Genomic DNA, 22,044 nt, shown 5'->3' on the forward strand with positions numbered 1-22,044 from the left:
TTCGGAAATTATTGCGAGGTTTTTATTATTGCGAATAATGCGACCGAGTTGTAAACGCAATAATTAAAACTCGCATTTTGTAATTTTTTAACTGAATAAAGCATGACTTTTCCCAAAATTGTAAAAATTAAAATCGCATTTAAGTTGAAATTGACAAAATCGCAATAATAAATGCTCGCAATAATTTCTGAATTTTACAGTACTCAGCATTTTTTGTTTATAGTTCATTAAATGTTTCTGCTGATATGCTTAGCTTCAGAAGAAGATTTATGAAAATGGTTTATAACAATTTATGAATTCTACTTATGGAAAAATATCTTTTAAATTCTAACTATTTTTTCAAAATATCTAAGATTATTTTTGTGTGCATCCTCCTTGGGTTTAAACCATTAGAAGAATTCATAAACCAACATAACAAATTAAAACAAAATGAGTACACAAAGGTCAGATAAAATGTAAATAATTAATATTTTCATATTCAAAGTTATAGCTGTTGAAGGATTTGGTTAACAGAATGGAGCACCACTTTGTGTTATGATTTTCTGGGTGGACTGATAAGGTCCGAAATTCTCATGGACTATCAGGATCCAGAATACAAACCATATTTATATAGACCCCATGAAAACTATTGCTGATTTTAAGTGAAACGAGATATTTTCTGTAGCTATTTATTTTGTACATGTCATATTTCACAATCATGTCAAAAATATTTGTTTATGTCTAGATGAATAAATACTACTGAGTCAGCATTTTGTTTTAGAAGTTTTATGTATAGTATAACAAGAAGGTGTCCCCAGTAAACAGATGCCTCACTCCCACTTTCATTTTCTATGTTCAGTGGACCGTGAAATTGGGGTCAGAACTCTAATGTGGCATTAAAATTAGAAAGATCATATCATAACGAACATGAATACAGTAGACTCCAGCCAATCGGATACCCAAAATGTCAGCTATAAATATTCGATTATCCAATATATTCAATTAGAGGATGAATGTAAATTCATTGAATATTCTGCAATAATAAGTAGATCCAATCCTGAGATGTTACTAACCCTTTCAATTGCTTAATATGTGAAAGGGCTGGAGGATTGATGGAGTGATTTTTATCAGTAACATCACCACGATGTTTGCGTAAAAAAATATCACCTGATTATGTAATGATTAAATTTGTTTGCACTTGCAGTTTTTAATTCCTATATTTCTTAAAATAAATCAAATGTCCTGAAATACTTATGTGAATTATTATCTTCCATTCATAGTTTGTCTTCATTTGTTTAGTAAACAAATTTAGATCCATGTACTAAGTTTCAGGTTGATTTGAATTCAACTTCATAAAAAACTACCTCGACCAAAAACTTTAACCTGAAACTAGACAGATGAACAAATGGACGAACAGATGCACAGACCAGAAAACTTAATGCCCCTCTTCTATCCTAGGTTGGGCATAAAAATAAGAAGATGTGATGTGACTGTCAATAAGTCAACTATCCACCAGAAACCAAATGATCAGGGCATTGACAGCTACAGGTGATTGCCTTCAACAATAAGCAAAACACATACACTATATATAATGGATGTAGAAAGGCCCCTGAATAACAAAATATTAAATAAATCAGAAGACAAATTGATGGCTTGATTTATGACAAAACAAAAGCATTATTAGGAAACCTGTGGATAACAGGCAACTTACTTAGAAACAGGCACACAAAAATGTGGGGTCAAACTTATTTGTCAGACCAACACTCACTTATTCTATTACAGCACAAAATAAGAAGTCTTCAACTCATAAAATAATACATGTTTGATATTCTGATTCTAAAGAATATGGACATAAGAAATAAATAAAAAAAACTGGATTTTCTTTGACTTTTTAATGTGGTTGCAGATGTATGTAGTTTTACTTCACATTATTCACAATTCATTTTTGAATTTATCTCCAGTTGACTTAGTTAGAATTTATCTTATTTACTAAATTCTAAGATGCTCACATCAAGACAAACATTATATTATATTATCGCTATTTTGTGCATTTTTCCTTTGATCTTTTTTTTGTGATAATTTTTCATACCATGCTACTCGCTTGAGATGGGAAATTATTGCTAGAAACCAAGCAGGCATGTGGTGTTGTTATAAAATTGGCATGAAATTGACAACGTCGTCATAGGTAAAATAGTGATAAACAGATTATCATTGGTCATCTCAACGGAAATCTATAAATATGGAATTAATCACATTCAATGTAAGTAAGTTAATAAAAAAAAAAATTGATACAGGCAAATTAATCCAAATAAAAGTTGACTTAAAAATTCAAATAACTGATACCTATTTTGTTATTTTTGTTAGGAAAAATAATATTTTTAAATGTCACCTTCCAGAAATGAATTCAATGATATTGATTTAATTACAAAACTATCATTCAGATTTGCTCATATTGTTTTCACCTGGTTAGATTACAACAGGATTTATCAAATTAGCTTTACTAACTAATCAACCTGTTAATTGAATACATTAATGACCCCAAGCCACAGACAAGCCAACAACTCCATGGAACTGAGAATTGACAGAAATGTCTCCATGTCTCAATTTATATGCCATTTTATGCTTCTTGTCAAAATGGAGCATTTCATTTCATAAAATGTCATGTATATAAATACAGTAATTTGAAAGTTCATTTCATTTCAAATTATATCTTAAACTTTAAAAACTAATAATAAGTCTTATACAACTACAAAATGGATAGATGTGAATCCACTCTGGCTTTAATAGACTTTGAACAAGTTGAGCAGAATGACTATTCATCTGGTTATGAATCCACACCATCAGACTCGGAGTCATCTACACCAACCCAGAAATCGCAATATGACACATTTTTACCAACCAGCTACAACAGGGACCCAGTCAAAATCAAAGAAAAGATGAGTTACAGAAATACACAAGCTCTGACAGAACAACTGAAGGTCATCTCGTCCATACCAGAACTTTGTGATGTCACATTTGAAGTTGGACCAGAAAATGTCAAAGTTCATGGTGTCAAGGCCATCTTGGGAACAAGAAAATCTCATTTTAAAGAAACAAAAGGAAGCTGAATTTCAGAGTAAAGCTGACAAAAAAGGAAAGCAAAAGAAAACTACAATAAAATCTGACAAAGTTACTATTGTTGTGAAGAAGTATGAACCAGAGGACTTCAAAAAGATAATTCAGTTCATACACAGTGGTTCTGTGGACATCAACAGTTCATGTGTAGTTGGACTTTTATGTGGAGCATCACAGTTTGGTCTGGATGACCTTGAAAGAGCATGCTGGGACTTTGTCAACTATTCTGTTAATAAAGGGACCATCTTAAAGATTATACCATCTGCCAAGAGATACAGTCATCATAAAACTGGACAAAGACTCTTGGAGAAGATATTTAGTAAAACACAACATGTTGAATTATAAATAGATATAGGAAGATGTGGTGTGATAAATGACTATATAAATAAGTGCTTAATTCTATTATTACTATTAGTGCTATGATATGTTATTAATTGATAAATAAGTAAATAAAATATATAGAAAAAAAATCTGTTTTTATTTGTGATGACCAATGGTGATAACAATCTAGCCTACTGAAATAGTCTGTTTCTGTATAGCTTTTATCACATGATTTGTTCAGTTATTGTGGCTAAACCACGACCGAGTAAGTGTTCGAGTTACAGTAAAAGTTAGTCAGGGTGCAAGTCAAAGTTCGAGTTCAAGTTTGAGTTAAAGCATGAACAATGCCTCGAGTTCCAGTTTGAGCCAAATTTAGAGATAAAGTTTGAGCTGTGTTTCGATTTAAACTTCGAGATGTGTTTCGATTTTAACTTCGAGCTGTGCATCGATTTAAACTTTGAATGCGAGTTATGAGTTTGAGTTTGAGTTCGAGTTTAACTTTCAGTTTAAATCAGAGTTATTTCATTTGAGTTCGTATTTCATAATACATTAAATTTCTAAGGAAAAGAGAGGTCAAATAGAGCCACCAAGAGGTACTTTTGTTCTGAGATAAATTAGTTTCCAAAGCTAAAACATTGATTGGTTGTTGGTTGCTTTACGTCCAGTGGCAAATATTTCATGCATATTTCATGCATGTTCAGGACGAGATAAAAAAAAAAAAGAGAGAAGTTAAAACAGGATAAACAATTTTTGCGGTCGTATATTGGTATCCCATCGTCGTCCTCGTCCGCATCGTCCTAAGACACTTAGTTTCCGGACAATAACTTAAGTTTAAGTGAATGATATCTATGTAATTTTAACACAATGAATGTGTTTGTAGATAGATGTTTTTGTGTTCTGCATGTTAAATTGTTCCTTTTAAAATTGTTACACGCCGATGATGACTGCTGTACTCATATTTTGATTATTTTATTTATTATGTCTGTTTAGTTCACGCATCATTGTAAATATAACGGAATTTGATGAGACTGTCAACACAGTTAGAGGTTTAGAGCTATAAAACCAGGTTTAATCCACAATTTTCTACATTTGAAAATGCCTGTACCAAGTCAGGAATATGACAGTTGTTGTTTATTCGTTTTTGATGTGTTTTGTCATTTGATTTTGCCATGTGATTAAGTACTTTTCAATTTGATTTTCCTCTGAGTTCAGTACTTTTGTGATTTTACTTTCTTTTTTTTAGAAACCACAAAATGGTAGGTCAGGATTGATTTTTTGGGTTATGGTCCAAATAGTTAAGGAATAAAGTGTCTAAACAGGGTCCAAATAAGCATGTTTCTAGTTTCCAGACAATAATTTGTGTATGGATCTTTCTGACATTGTACCACACAGTCCCATACCCCAAAAGGAAGATTGGGATTGATTTTGGGGGTTATGGCCCTAACTGTTTTGGAGTTGTGGGTCAGAAAAGGTCCGAAACCAGATTTTTCTCATACTTTGTATACATTGCTTATTTCATGACCAATTTATTTGGTTTTATTCTGAGGTTCTTTAATGTGCTGAATTGAACCGTGTATCAAAAGATTTTGGGCCCTTGTTTTTAATATTGGTTCACATTGAGGTCATAAGGGCCCAAAATTAAACTTAGATTGAATTTTTAAACAGAATTGAATTCATGGGGTTCTTTGATATGCTGAATCTAAACATGCATTTAGCTTTTTTAAGTGTGGGGCCTTTTTTATTCCCCACCTACGATAGTAGAGGGGCATTATGTTTTCTGGTCTGTGGATCCGTTCGTTCGTTCGTCTGCATGTTCAAGTTTTTGGTCAAGGTAGTTTTGATGAAACTGAAGTCCAATCAACCTGCAACTTAGTACACTTGATGCTTATGATATGATCTTTCTAATTGTAAAGCCGAATTAGACTTTTGACCCATTTTAACGGTCCATGGCACATGGAAAATGATAGTGCCAGTGGGACATTCGTGTACTTTGGACACATTCTTGTTTTAAGTTGGTCCAAATCGGGGTCAAAAATTAAAATTTGTTTAAGTTCAACAAAAATTGAATATATGGGGTTTTTGGTATGCTGCAAATCGTGTATTAAGATTTTGAATTTTGGGATTCGTTTTTAATTGGTGCACATTGAGGCCCAACGGGTCCAAAATTAAACTTCGTTTGATTTCATCAAAAATTGAGTTACTTGTATTGTGGTTCTTTGATATACCGAATCTAACAGTGTATTTAGATTATTTTATTTTTGGTCCTGTTTTCAAATTGGTCTACATTAAGGTTCAAAATAAAGAAATTTTTTTTAACAAAAAATGATTTTTTTGTGGCTCTTTGATATGCTGAATCTAAACATGTATTAAGATTTTTGATTATGAACCCAGTTTTCATGTTGGTCCAAATCGGGGACCTAAAATTAAATTTTGTTTGATTTTATCAAAAAATGAATATATGGGGTTCTTTGATATGCTGAATCTAACCGTGTATTAAGTTCTTTTTTATTGGATACATGTATTAGACAATAAAGCGTTCATGTTCAATTTAAAAAAAGTTTTTATACCACATTTATTCTGTTTCAGAAACCCATGCTGTGTCAATTATTTTATCACAATCAAAATTCAGAGCTGTACCGAGCTTGGATGTTGTGTCCATACTTGCCGCCACTGTTCAGGGTCCGATCTCTGTAGTCGTATCAAGTTGTGCCCTGCTGGAGCATTTTATTACGTTTTTATTTTGATCATAGTTCAACAAAATATCAATGTCGCCTCATAAATGTCTTCTATCAGAATCTCATAAAACATTGTAACTCCGATTTAAACTGAATGTTAAACTAGAACTCAAACTCATAACATTCAAAGTTTGAATAGAAGCACAGTTCGAAGTTCAAATCGAAAAACAGCTCGAAGTTTAATTGAATCGAAACACAGCTCAAACTTTATCTCTAAATTTGGCTCAAACTGGAATTGGAAGCATTGTTCATACTTTAACTCAAACTTGAACTCCGAAACTTTGACTTGAACCCTGACTAACTTTTACTATAACTCGAACACTTACTCGGTCGTGGTTTAGCCACAATAACTGAACAAATCATGTGATAAAAGCTATACAGAAACCGACTATTTCAGTAGGCTAGATTGTTATCACCATTGGTCATCACAAATAAAAACAGATTTTTTTTCTATATATTTTATTCACTTATTTATCAATTAATAACATATCATAGCACTAATAGTAATAATAGAATTAAGCACTTATTTATATAGTCATTTATCACACCACATCTTTCTATATCTATTTATAATTCAACATGTTGTGTTTTACTAAATATCTTCTCCAAGAGTCTTTGTCCAGTTTTATGATGACTGTATCTCTTGGCAGATGGTATAATATTTGAGATGGTCCGTTTATTAACAGAATAGTTGACAAAGTCCCAGCATGCTCTTTCAAGGTCATCCAGACCAAACTGTGATGCTCCACATAAAAGTCCAACTACACATGAACTGTTGATATCCACAGAACCACTGTGTATGAACTGAATTATCTTTTTGAAGTCCTCTGGTTCATACTTCTTCACAACAATAGTAACTTTGTCAGATTTTATTGTAGTTTTCTTTTGCTTTCCTTTTTTGTCAGCTTTACTCTGAAATTCAGCTTCCCTTTGTTTCTTTAAAATGAGATTGTACAGCACCCTGCTTCTTGTTCCCAAGATGGCCTTGACACCATGAACTTTGACATTTTCTGGTCCAACTTCAAATGTGACATCACAAAGTTCTGGTATGGACGAGATGACCTTCAGTTGTTCTGTCAGAGCTTGTGTATTTCTGTAACTCATCTTTTCTTTGATTTTGACTGGGTCCCTGTTGTAGCTGGTTGGAACCAATGTGTCATATTGTGATTTCTGGGTTTGCGTAGATGACTCTGAATCTGAAGGTGTGGATTCATAACCAGATGAATAGTTATCCTGCTCCACTTGTACAAAGTCCATTAAAGCCAGAGTGGATTCACATCTATCCATTTTGTAGTTGTATAAGACTTATTATTAGTTTTTAAAGTTTAAGATATAGTTTTGAAATGATATGACCTTTCAAATTACTGTATTTATATTCATGACATTTTATGAAATGAAATGCTCCATTTTGACAAGTAGCATAAAATGGCATATAAATTGAGACATGGAGACATTTCTGTCAATTCTCATTTCCACAAAGTTGTTGGCTTGTCTATGGCTTGGGGTCATCAATGTATTGAATTAATCCAATTAACAGGTTGATTAGTTTGTAAAGCTTATTTGATTAATCCTGTTATAATTTAATATGATGAAAACAATATGAGCGAATCTGATTGATAGTTTTGTAATTAAGTACCAGTCCACCTAAGAATCATGCAGAGTGCTGTATTATAGTGATTTATCAAAATAATTGATTTTTGCTTAAACTTCAGTGATTAAATCATCATGTAAGCAGGAAACCTTGTGCAATTTTTTTTTTAGTTACATCCATGGTTTCCCTCTTAAAACTAAAGAATTAGATCCCCCCCTCTGAGACTGATTCCTCTATCATTGTATTGAAATAAGTGACTCATTTAAACAAAATATCCCTGAACAATTTTCATACACAATGATGTCAAATGGAAGATTGAATAGTATAGTTTTAAAAATCAATCACAGTTTAAAATTATTTATGGAAGCCGACTATTTTTCTCATAGCAAATAACAATAAATAAATCATTTGTTTGAATTTTCATGTACACTTCTATTTGTATAAAATTTATTGTAAATTAATTTCGATTTTTTTGTTAATTACTTAATGAGAATAATGAATGTGATATAAATTCCATATCTTAATATAATATGCATGTCTTGTTGCTTACAAAATTTCAAACGGGATTTCCGAAATCGATTAATCTTTATAAAAACAAGAAACTAGAAAAGCATATAAACCACACCAACAAACGACAACCACTCAACAACAGTTTCCTGACTTCGGAGGGGTGCAAACATATGCAACAGGTTTAAGCGTTTGAGACAGAAGTGTAACATTGCAACTTGATCATATAAAGACACAATATAAAATATCGAGAAAATGGCTTAATTAAATCGAATACTATATACCAAATCTATATTGTTTTTTTCGAAAAGCATCTGACAAACAGGCCTAACCATGAAAACATTTGACTAATGAGTTATGAAAATGAGGTCATGGTAAGATTAACACTGCCAGACGGACATTAACATCTACAATCATTCTGTACAACGGATAAAGTTAATTGTCCTATTGCTAATAGTATACGAGAAACTGATCTAATCACGAATGCTTAAAAATTGACCAACTTTGTACTTGTTTGGCTTTTTAACTATTTTGATCTGAGCGTTACTAATGAGTCTTATACCGGCGTCACTTATCAGCGTATAGCATGTACATCGGAGGTGGTAAAAAAGCATGTACGTTGCCAATATGCTAGTAATTGTGGATGCATTCAGGTACTTGTCAATCATATCTGTATCGTGTGTACACCGAGCTTTACGCGTGTATTGGGCGTTCGAGAAGCGTACATAAGCGTGTATCCGAGGCGGGCGTTCAAGTAACGCATAGTGGCGTATGACGTTTGTCTAACGTAGACGGAATGTACGCTACAAAGGAGAAATCGTACCCTGAACGTATTTGAGACGCGTCTCGGTCGTATCTGCCTGGACGATAATCCGTACTTTAGGCGTGTATGGGACGTTTAAGGTGGTATGGGTGTCTTCCTCCATCTTGGATTGTAAAAAACAGAGAACCAAAAGTCCAGATTTCCTATTAAGTTAGCAAAATTTGATGCAGGAATGCAGATATTTAATGTGAATTTTCATTTCAAAGAACCAATTTATGAGAATATGACTTATAAATAATAATATTTTTGCAAAAGCTGATTATTTTTGGTTATTTTAGAAAAAAAAATCAAATTAGCATTTTAAGGGGAGGTAACTCTAAAACAGTGCATTTTCTGAAGGATTCTGTATGGAATTTTCCTATTTTGTATTTTAGCCGGAATAACGTACGGTGACCCTATATTTTCTTTGATATTCTCAAAGCATTGTTTGAAAGCTATCTTTTCCTTAAGTATTTAATAATTCTATCATTTTGTTTAGTTTCTAATCACAAAATGGTGTTTTTCCTGTATAATCCATACAAAATATGTCATTTTGTCACGACCTGTAGCTTGAGAAAATGCACTGTGACCTATCATTTTAATATATTTTTTAACATATATCAATAGATACTATGTTTTGGCAAAGTATGAGCAAATTCTATCATTTTTCTTTTAGACTCCCATACCACCTTAATTATGGGTTGTTTGTTACAAACACAACGGCATACGTTTTAATAAAAGTCGATGAAACGTATGCAACGTGCCCTTAACGTGTCTCAAATTTGTCTGTAGCCTTTTCAACGCTCTTGTAGCGTAGAGGTATACGCTTGACAAACGCTTGAGCTAGATAAAAATTTTGAAGCTGCATAAAAAATCCTGGAGTTATAGCGTTCACCAAGCGTTTATCTTTTAATTTCGACGTACTTCAAACTTATGCAACGTGCGTTTAACGATTGATTAGCGCCTTAGCGTTCCTCTGGCGTGCAATAAAGTATACGGACTAAGTAAATTTTCTCTCTACGTCTGGTGCACGCCGGTCTATACGCCAATGTGTGACGCCGGCAATGTAGACGAAACGCGCATCTGGCGTATTTTAAAAATGATAATCTAGGTACCTTTTATAACTTTTTAAACGTTGACCAATATGACTAATGAGCTATGAAAATAAAGTCATGATCTTGTGAATCCTGCCAGACGACATGTACTCCTTGCAACCGGCATTCTACACACAGAATGCAGTTGCCCTAATGCATATACATTATCTCAAAAATGGCCATAATCACGAACAGACCATATCTAAAATGAGGTCAAGGTAAGGTGAATCAAGTCTGACGGACATGCATAAATAAGGCCGTTAGTTTCTCGTTTGAATTGTTTTACATTGTTTTATCGGGGCCTTTTACAGCTGACTATGCGGTATGGACTTTGCTCATTGTTGAAGGCCGTACGGTGACCTATAGTTGTTAATGTTTGTTTCATTTTGGTCTTTTGTGGATAGTTGTCTCATTGGCAATCAAACCACATCTTCTTTTCTATATACTTGTAATGATCATCTAATAGTTTACTTTAGTTGAGTATAAAAAATGATAACGAAAGATAACACTGGCTAATTTCTAGACTATTATCATATGTACGAAAGTTTTGTTGCCACTAAATGTCAGACGTTTGCCTCCTAGTCTCACCCTTCTTTTTCATACTGCATTTCCTCACCACTGACTCATCATGACTAAAAATATCACGGAACCCTGGTCATGGCCTTAAATTGAATATGTATACAGGTATGCTAGTCTGAAAGATCTTTAGGCGTATGTATACTATTATTGCTGTTGCTGTTGTTACTAATTATGTAAATCAATTGTATCTGATTTTATGCCCTTTATGGGCCCTGTAATTTGGGAAATAAAAATATTCTATTATATTCTATTCTATTCTATACTGTATGAATTATAATAAACGAACTGCACGAATACACTGCCATGGAAAATATATATATCAGCTGAAGATTGGCTCATAATACAAAGTTTATGTTAATAAAGCCTAGAACCTGGTGGATAGAAGACAAGCAGTCGATATCGGATAACCGTGAAAAAGTCAATTAAAAAATGTAGAATATCTTGAATATGAAACAAAGAGATGTTGCATGACTGGAATAAGACAACTATCTACAAGCGACAAAATTATATAGATTTTAGCAACTCATGATATATCATAGTTGTGTATTCAACAATGCGGAGACCGAATATCAAGCTATAGCAGTATAATATAGACCTACCAGAGTAAAGACCTACTTTAATCTTGATAAACAAATGTGACCATGTAAGTAAATAATATCAAAACTTATAGAACAACAATCACTTAAAGCTAGAAAAGCCATCAATATGAAAAATTTGTGAAACCGTGACAAGTAAAGTATGAAAAAAATTATTTCTTATGATATTTATCCCCTATTTATCCCGTTTTCTGGTGTCACCTCCGGCTTCGGTCTAACTCTTATTGTATCCCTCTGTAAACATACTGAACTATTAGTTCGGTTAGGGGAAATAACTCGTACTTCTCAAAGGGACGTAACTCTGTTATAATATCAAGGGAGGCAAATCTAGCGAAAATGCTTGATATAAGCCGAGCACATGTCGAGTTCGCACATTAATGATTATCGGATAACGCATGATATTAACACAAGCCTTATCTGGACTTCTTTTTGTTGTTTTTAAAGTGTTATGTGATTGCATTATTTTTGCAGTTGATTTTCCCCGTCTGCTTTGTTTTACACTAGATAAAGTTTTGTAACATAACGAGCATTTATAGCTTCCAGTTGATGTCTTTGATCAAGAGTTGTCGCAATCATATGACATATTTTAGTGTTTATTTTACATGGTTTAATCATATTATAATGTGTAATCTGGTAATTTTTATCGTTATATAAAAGTGCGTGTTTCATCACAAAAAAGTATTTGATATTTTTCAAATCTCTGAATCCTTCTTGAAAAGTTTGTCTGTACTGTAGGGTATCGACTTATATATTTCGCGATATTTACCAGCTCTTGCATGGTTGAAAGAAAGATGTCGAAGAAGTATCATAGTAAATAACTAACTTGACTTTAGAACAAATGATATGGGACAACAACCCGACTATATAATATATACAGAGCAGATAACAGCCAAAGGCCACCATGCAATGGGTCTACAATAAAACCTAGCGAGAAGTCCTTTTTTTATGTGTTTTTTTTATGTTATACTCGTCCTGAACTTGCATAACATATGTTACCCTCAATGTAACAACAAATCGTTTCACGTTAATATTCTCTTTGATGAACGATGTGTTGTGTACTTAAATCTTATAGACAGAGAAAAAACACAGAATATCCGGAGAAATTGAGACCAATACTGTCAAAAATCCAAATATATGTAACACAAGCTTAAATAAGAAGCAAGAAGACCTGATAATAGCTCCTGAGAGTGCGAAAATGAAGGCGCTCGTAATTCTGAAATTGGGAGAGAAAATCGGGAATTTGTCAGAGAGACAACAACCCGACCATAAAGCAGACAACAGTTGGTTTTGATTTCTGTATAGAAAATACATGCTTTTGCAGTTCTCTGTTTAACATATTGGTATTCTCGATCGAATTATTTTTCCTTTCGTCATGTCAGGACTTTCTATTGTTCAGGTCAGACTCTTAGGCAATCGAACCACATCTTCATAGTTCTTCGGAATAAAATTAAATATACTTAGTTTGTTGATGTGTAACATATTTGTTTTTCGTTAATTTTTGTACATAAATTATGGTGTTAGTTTTCTAGTTTCTAAATGTTTTACATTTGTAATTTCGGGGCCTTTTATAGGTGAATATGCGGTTAATATTTTGCTCAATATTGAAGGCCGTATGTTGATCTATTGTTGTTAATTTCTTTGTCGTTTGGGCTCTTTTTGAGAGTTGTCAGTCTCATTTGCAATTATACCACATCTTCTTGTTTATATTGGTCAATTAATAATATTTTGAAAAGCTAGCCCCAGGCTTGCTGATTGTGTTAATATTCAAAATTTTCAATTCAAATACAATTTTGCCGGTACAAAAACAATTATTAACAGTTCGAGAAAATATCACAAATTTTGTCAAGATGAAAAATAGGGGAAAAAAAACCAACATATCTAAATTATTTTTGAATGGAAATAAAAAAGACAAAATCGATTTCTTCATCCATAATAGCACCATGCAGCAGACGATTACTTAGGTGATCATTGTTTGTTCGAAAAGTCAAATGCACATATTTAATATTTTAATTCCAGTAGATTTTAACAAAAATATTCAGACACTGCATGTAATTTACATAATTGATTAGTTACACCTCGGGGTCATGCCTATTTATCAGAAATATAAAACGAATATCTTCACAACAATGTGACAAATAAATAACTTTTACACGCATCACTCCCTGCGGCGAACAATCTGAGTTCTACCCGGTATATGTTTGATACATGTACACGTATCTATAGAAATGTGTTTTGCACTTTAATGGCCCGAGACCACAATTAATTCTACTATCATTTCTTTATAACGTTTTGTCGCATTAAAAAAAATTGAACTGTTCTTTTTGTCTGATTTTTTGTGTGAGTAATGTACAGTTCAAGTCCCAAAACATATGCAATTTTCAGAAAAATTGCATGTTTACATCATACAAATTTGGCCAATACACATCCATACCCCTATAGGCAAGTCAAGAGATGTTCCGAAAAGTGTAAATATAACCTTTTTGCACCTGGCCTAATCACTCTTTCCTTATTAAAATCAGTTAAAATAAAACATCCAAAAGTTTATTTCAGCTCTCTTCTTTCATTCCCACCCCAGAAAAGCTAAGAAATGAATGAGAAAGGGAAAGAAAAAAAATAAAGAAAAAATACACTATAATTAAAGGGAACTATATTCGTGAACAACGAAAAGTGGGGTCATTAATTGTGGTCTTGGGCCTAATCCATATAGAATTATATTTTTTATTTCATTATATGCATACATTGCTAAATAAGATAAATGGACGATTATCTAATTAGTTCGAATTAATAAATATCAGCTTTAATAAAAGCTATTCATCTTATTTATTTATATATATATATTTATCCATGAAACTTAGAATAGATAGTTCAAAACAAACATGTACTAGTATTAAAAAATGCACGGATTTTTCTTAATTAGATTGCCAATTTTAATATACATGCTTTGCGTATGTATAATCTGTTTAAAGAAGACATATTATAAAGATATTTCTTATTAAAGTGTATGTTCCTATATATCATTATATTCTTGATTAATACATGTATACAGAAAATCTGAATTAAGAACGACAAAGTAGCAAAACTCTTTATAAATGACTTTTTGTTTTCCGGAGTCGTTTAAGTAGCACCTGAGAGACTATTTTGGATAATCTTTATTCTCTCAGTTTCGCTTGAGACTACTTTAGCATGTGTTATAGTAGTTTTAGGTTTCGCTTATTCTAATAAAAAAATATAAAAAAATAATAATTACCTGTACGGGAACACTTTTTTTGGTAATGATTCTTTCGATATGATATGTTTCTGGTAAGGTGTGTCTCTGTTCGAGTATCTTTTTCTTTTGGTGTGGCAGTGGTTCACCAAAACAAAGTTTTCTCCAATTAATGTCTGATTTTGGACGAAGATTATGATGTGAAGCAGCCATGCTCAACGGTAAACTGTAATTTGTTCTCGTAAACAAATATTTTATTAAAATAATATGCTTGTCGCAATCAATTTACCTAATCCAATTGGGGTCCGTAGAAATACCGCAAAGGACTTCTTAGTGCACTCAGAACTTAAATTTTGCACTAAGAACCATATAGAGTAGTATTTTTGGCACAAAGAAAACGCAGTATGGAAGAAGACAATAAAAAGATACATACTTTAAATTTTCAGAATTGTATCTTTTGTAATAAAGAAGTTATTTAAATATAAGACTCGGCACGTGCCACAATACCCTAATTATCACCCGCGGAGTGTGTAATCAATTAAACAATTGTGTGCATTCATCCATGCTGGACCAATTTGTTATTTAGATTGAATAGGTAAACAATCACAGTCAACAGTTTTTGTTTTGTTTTTCAGTATAACAATCGATCTAAATCTTGTTTAATTGTATATTTTTCCAAGTTTTTTTTCTCTGCATATTTTCTCGAGAAAGTTTTTTTTGGATATGCATGTTTAGAATATCTTCTTTGTTAATTTATGAAATAAGATTAAAATATAGATCATATAATTTATTTTAAGAACATATATATATAGCAATGTACAGTGGTATAAAATATAAAGAATTATCAATGATAAAAAAAGAAACAGAAGTATATTATATATATATAAACATGTTTAAATTACAAAAAGAAGAAGTATACACTATATATATATATATAAAACATGTTTAAATTACAAAAAACAGAAGTATAACATTTATATATAAACATGTTTAAATTTAAAAAAGTATAATATATAATAAACATATTCTATTAAATCAAACGAAATGTTGTGTTCAGTTAAAAAAATATGAAACATCTTAACATATTCTATTAAAAAACATGCTGTGTTAAAATTTAAAAAAAAGTAGGATACATATAAACACATAAAAAATTATGATAAGGCAGACCTCTTATCCAGGAAATAAATAATAATCTTTATGAATTAAAAAAGTTTGCAAATAACCCTTTGATTTGATACATTATTTTTTAACAAAAAATTGCATTAAATAAATATCTTCAAATCAACATTTATCTGTATTACTTAAAACTACGAAGGTACCCTGCACAAGGCACGGGCGTACCTTACGAAGTCCGCGAAAAAATATTTATATGAAAAGAAAATTTAAAACTACGAAGGTACCCTGCACAAGGCACGGGCGTACCTTACGAAGTCCGCGAAAAAATATTTATATGAAAAGAAAATTTAAAACTACGAAGGTACCCTGCACAAGGCACGGGCGTACCTTACGAAGTCCGCGAAAAAATATTTATTAAAATAAAGGAACATTCTAAACAACACATTTTTACAACTGATATTATAGCAAAATATTACATAAAACAGCACTGATAATACAAACATTGAGTCAATTAAAATCACTTTATGAAGCGATATTGTTCGGAACCAAATTGCGTTCTGAAATTCTCTTGACTTTTTATTACTTTAACATATTCCCAATCATTTATTTATTTAGTATATTGATATATAATATAATTAAGTGATTTTGAATTTCCAATAGTTTTGAATATCTATAATGCTTTTATTATGTAATACCGGGGCAATTATTTTGCACCGTGTATTTTGTTTTCAAAACTTTATATTTTCTCTCGCTTGATGTTTGAAATAGTTGCCACTGAACGTAAAGCAATACGAAACATGGTGTATAAATAAGTTTATTATATAACAAGTTCACTTCATGGTGTAAATGTATACACGACTAGAATAATGTTTTTTCTTTCATTCAAGTTTTACAGTACCCATATTTATTTAGGAATGTTCAATTTGTGACAAACAAATAAACTATATAGAAACTTCGCAGGATACTGGTGTTACATCAGTTAAAGATTGCCTACCTATTTTCTAAAACAACGGTGAAGGTTAAGAGAAATAATAGTCTAATAGTAAAAGAAGCCCGTAAAATTGTAATTTACAGCATATTCAACGTTACATTATGTAGCGGATTCATTTTTCCGTAAAAAGCTTAATGTTCTCTTCGTTCATAACACCAACATAACATCTTTATTATGCGATGTCCGTTTTCTTTATAAACGCGGTTAAACTTGGTAGAAATAGGGTTAAGATAGAGCATGAGGTGGGTAAAAGAATTAATTAACTAATAAAAAATAACAATCGGAAAACAGCGGAGATGAAAGGAAATATCTTTGCTAACACATTTATAATATATAATATATTCTATTAAATTTCGTGTTGGAATTAGTTGTAGACTTCTTGATTTGTGAAAAATGGCTCATTTTCTTTATTTTCTTTGCAACCAAGATGATTTGAAAATATTCCATCAGTTTAGAATCGAATGATGTATCTGATACAGCCGTGTAATAGTTTTGACAATTTAAAAAAATATTTACTAACTTTTTATACATTGTTACTTGGATGGAGAGTTGTCTCATTGGCACTCATACCGCATCTTCTTATTTATATAAGGTGAACATTTTGAACAAGCAACCCTGTTCGTAACTTTTTACTCTGTCTACTATACTGTTTCTATAATTACTTCGTATCAGAGATATTAAGTATATGTCTATGTTCGAATGTAAAAGTAATAAGAATTACCTCTTGCAGTATTTCTATTTTTTTCTTGTAGTCGGGTTTTTCTGAACCCCACGGACGCCACATTTTCACACTACCAGATACCAGATATATCTTTATATGTTAACTCGTTTGTTTTCAAAGATAAAGTGAAATAAAAGATGCAACAAATTCTAACAAAATCACTCAAAACTGGCTTCTTGAAAGAAATCAAAAGAAGTTTATTTAACCATTTCTATTTGAGAAATTCATAAGAAAACATTGTGCACAAAATTAATTATTTTTGTATTAATTCCCTCATCAAGCTTGATATACACCAAGCCCGAACATCTTCGTTTATTCAACAATTACCATAAACCTATCAATTAGTCATGATCAAAGATAATTGTTTATTTGTTAAGGTTGATTGAACATGATGATTGGCGATGACCATGTACATCAAGGTATTAACGACAGTCACGTGCTTAGTGGCACGCGCTGATTAAAAAGTCGAATAACTTCATAATTATTAAATATTTGTTTATCAAACTTTGAATTTAATGTTTGTAAGCATGGCCGTTATTAAATACATGTTCTTTGTGCTGATTAAACACTGTTTTCACCTTCTTAGTGCTTAATTCTTGTTCTGAGTGCACTAAGAAGTCCTTTGCGGTATTTCTACGCACCGATCCAATTGTTGTTTATTGTCAATATCTCTACACGAAGATGCCACAGTTCACCCTATGAAAGCCATAAATCCACGGCAATTTATTATACATAGTCCAGACCTCTGTAAAATGTCAGTCTAGTGTGTGTTATGTCATTATTTGTTTCTGCAGCTTTCGTCATTTTTTTTTAACAATATTAAAATATATATATATTTATATTTATTTGTATAGCTTAAACTAAACTTTTAACATTATTCATTGATGATATATTCTATCCTCTATCATGGAAACAAAAAATGCAATTTTTTTTTATTATACAAAACACCTGGGATATTCTACTAACTATATTCTTTATTCTTATATTGTACATACATTGTACTTGTTTTAATAATACAATATTTTTTGTCTTTTTAACCTTATAGAGATAAACCCTAGTATTTCATACCGATACAAGTTTTCCCTAGGCCTTTATTAAACTGGACCCCTGTTGTGTTCACTTATCGCTACACTGAATGTTCCCAAATATAATACGCTGTTATATAAAGGCCTAAACTGGTCCGCCGTTCTATCTATAGCTTCGCATCGGTGCGAAGCTATAGATAGAACGGCGGACCAGTTTAGGCCTTTATATAACAGCGTATTATATTTGGGAACATTTTGGTTATTATACAATTTTTTATCATAAAAATACGGATGAAGAGCAATAGTTATATTTAAGACAAATACACCATTATATTCCGTCATCTGTTAAGTTAATAAAAATAACAACGCGAAATAAAAAAAAATAGTAATATTATTTTTTATTTTAGGAAAAATAAGTCACGGTTTTCAAGAAATTCCGTATTTGTGTATACATAAATATGGTTTATTTCGTTATTTATGATAGTAATTTTTGAATAAAAAAATACGGATGTTTTAAATTTCTTATTTTCATAATTTTTACATCAATTTAAAGCTAAAACAACAAATTAACTTTATTTAACAACGACGAGAAAAAAAATCAAAGGTTAGATTATGAAATGAGGGAATATAAATCATTGTCCTATATAAGTCTATAGTAAAATTAAACCTATCAATTGATAGATAAATGACGCATGCGCATTACAGACCGAACAAATTGTTTCACATGGTTCCCAACAACCCAATGTCAAATGTGAAAACACCCGTTCAGCTGTACAAATACTTACTAAGGCAAGTTAGGCTTTTGCCTAAAAATTCACAGGACTACTACAACAATTATGTGAGACAGGTAAGATATATTTTCAAATTCTTATGAAGTCTTATATAAATCTAAACTTTTCTGTAAATGATTTGTTTCCGCTAAAATGACATTTCGAACAACTGGTGGCGACATACTATAACATTTAACTGCTTCCTTTTAGCATAATTTTTTGATATATTAGTTAATTTGTTTATAATTAGTGATAAAACGTACGAAAAGCAGAAAAACACAATCGGATACATTTATGTTACGGGGAAAGAAACGGTTTATTTGTTATCAGAAACATGTATGTAAATTCCTCCTAAATATTGGAGCACACAACAACCATGGACATTGATCACTAAGCTCTTACAGAAAGGAGTTATGTACTTATTTGTCCGATTTAGTTGATTCCTTCGTTTAGTTGGCAGCATGATGATATATGATTTGATATATCTTGTATTTTAATTCGAAAAATCAAGAAAAGATCTACAATTTAAGCCAAATATAGTTGATATCGGCAAGGATTTGTATAGTTATAACTATACAAATCCTTGATATCGGTACTATTCGTTATTGAAGTTCAGTATGCGAGATTAACAAAAGAGGGAGTTTGAGGAGATATCTGTCATGAATTATGTTATAGTCTTCAATGTTAGAGAATGTCCATTCATATCATCTGTTAAACTAACTGGTTGTTCAAGTTGAAATTAAAGACTCACATGGTCTTGGCGAGCTTAGATAAATGTGCAGACGACAAGCCCCCGTGGCTTATGTAAGTTGTATAAAAGGTGTAGTCAGGTAACAACTTCTTACAAGTGACATCTAACTAGCAGACTAGTAATTAAAGACTTGCATGGTCTTGGTGGGCTAAGATAATTGTACAGACGGTAAACCCTCGTGGTTATGTAAGTTGTACTATTAAAGGTGTAGTTAAGTAACAACTTCTTCAAAGTGACATCTGACTAGCAGACTAGTATTTAAAGACTCGCATGTTCTTGGTGAGCTTAGATAATTGTGCAGACGGTAAGCCCTCGTGGCTTATGTAAGTTGTATTAAAGGTGTAGTCAAGTAAAAACTTCTTAAAAGTGCAACCTAACTAGCTGTTTAGTATTATAATTAAAGAATCACATGGTCTTGGTGAGCTTAGATAAATGTGCAGACAGTAAGCACTCATGGTTGATGTAAGATTGTACTTTTTTGGATTCGAGCGTCACTGATGAGTCTTCTGTAGACGAAACGCGCGTCTAGCGTATATACTAAATTAAGTCCTGGTATCTATGATGCGTTTATTCAAGGTGCAGTCAAGTTGCAATTTTTTTTAAATAACTGAATTCCTTTTCTCAATTTTAAAGAATTAAACATAATAAAAGGATTAAAAGCCTTTTTAAAGTAATTTAATGGTGTGTAAACTAGAGCAATCATAGTCACTCACAAACAAATAAAAGTCCTTAAAAATGGCATCTGTTAAACTAGCAACACGTTTTAATATTCCTAGGGTTACAATAGCCATGCAGATGAGACGGATCCAGAACGAATCCAACAAATTATTTCAAAGGCGATGGAAGATAGTAAATGGTTGGTGAATAAAGTAAGTACATACGGAACTAACAGTTATAATATAGAATTGAAATGATCAGAGTAGATACGATTTTAGATGCCAATGAGACAACTATTCACCAGAGTTATAACGATTTAGAAGTAAACAATTAACATAAAAAAGGATGTGGTATGATTGCTTATGAGACAACCCAAAGGTCGATAGGTCGCAGTACGGCCTCAAAATCCAGTTACAGTAATTAAATGCCCCGAGATGACAAACTGTTAAAATATTACGTATTTTTCTAACCTTGTTCCTAAATCTGGTTTTCGTTAAAGATCAATCTACTATGGCGCAATTTTAAATAAGACAGTCATCATAATTTATCGGAGTAATACTACGGATGTCATGTGTGGAGCAGGATCTGGATCACCTGCTAACACCCCGGGTTGTTGGCGGTGTTCGTGTTGCCCAGTCTTTTTTTCCCCTATGTACTGTTGTTCATCTTTCGGTCATTTTCCGTTTTTTGTTCTTGCTTTACCGGTTCATTTTCGAATTATGAGTTTGATTGTGGCTTTGTTACCTTTTGCCTCTCTTTTAAAGATTATTATACAAGTTGATACATTTTGTTTACAGCTAATTCAGTAAAATTAAAATCAATTACTAGTACCAAAAATTAATTAGTATAGCGTTGTTCAAAACGTAAGTTTACTATCCTTAGTCAAAAAAGTTTACTGGTTGTCGTTTGTTGATTTGGTTCATAAGTGTTTCTCGTTTTTTGTTGTTGTTGATTTGGTTCATAAGTGTTTCTCGTTTTTTGTTGTTTATATAGATTATACCGCTGGGCCCTGTTTAAATTATTTTACACTAATCATTTTGTGGCACTTTATAGTTAACTGTTCGGTGTGAGCCAATGCTTCGTGTTTGGGGCCGTGCTTTGACCTATAATGATTTACTTTTTACAAATTGTGACTAGGATGTATATGTGTTTCATTGGCACGCATACCACATCTTCTTATATCTATTTAATGAAATGAGAATTTTAGGATATATGAAAAGGACTATATACTTTCCATTATCGCTTAATTCTGCTTTATATTTTTCTGCAATGACGTTGAGACATATACCCGTTTCAAAGATAAATGTAAGCATCACATGAATTTAATATTGCTTTTTTTCAGTATACAAAGTAACATCAAAGAAAATCTTGACTACCAGCAACTCATAACAACTAAAGAGACATTTGAAGTTGCCTTGTATCTGCATTCATCATGATCAGTGTGTTTTAAAGATGATTGAACATTTCGTACGACGAGCTCAGAGATATTT

General features: G+C 31.9%; 2 protein-coding genes across 2 annotated transcripts; one reads left to right on the top strand and one right to left on the bottom strand.

The window, feature by feature from the left end:
* The first annotated feature begins 2,732 nt into the window (after window positions 1–2,732).
* LOC134699333 (uncharacterized) lies at window positions 2,733–3,086 on the top strand. The gene has a single exon (XM_063560944.1). The coding sequence runs from the start codon at window positions 2,733–2,735 to the stop codon at window positions 3,084–3,086; it is 354 nt and encodes a 117-aa protein (XP_063417014.1).
* Window positions 3,087–6,716: 3,630 nt separating this feature from the next.
* On the bottom strand, window positions 6,717–7,448 carry LOC134699334 (serine-enriched protein-like). Its single transcript, XM_063560945.1, has one exon. It carries the CDS (start codon window positions 7,434–7,436, stop codon window positions 6,717–6,719), a length of 720 nt encoding a protein of 239 aa, XP_063417015.1. The 5' UTR covers window positions 7,437–7,448.
* Between the last annotated feature and the right edge of the window lie 14,596 nt (window positions 7,449–22,044).

This window comes from Mytilus trossulus, unplaced genomic scaffold, assembly GCF_036588685.1.
Source record: "Mytilus trossulus isolate FHL-02 unplaced genomic scaffold, PNRI_Mtr1.1.1.hap1 h1tg000050l__unscaffolded, whole genome shotgun sequence".
NCBI lineage: Eukaryota > Metazoa > Mollusca > Bivalvia > Mytilida > Mytilidae > Mytilus > Mytilus trossulus.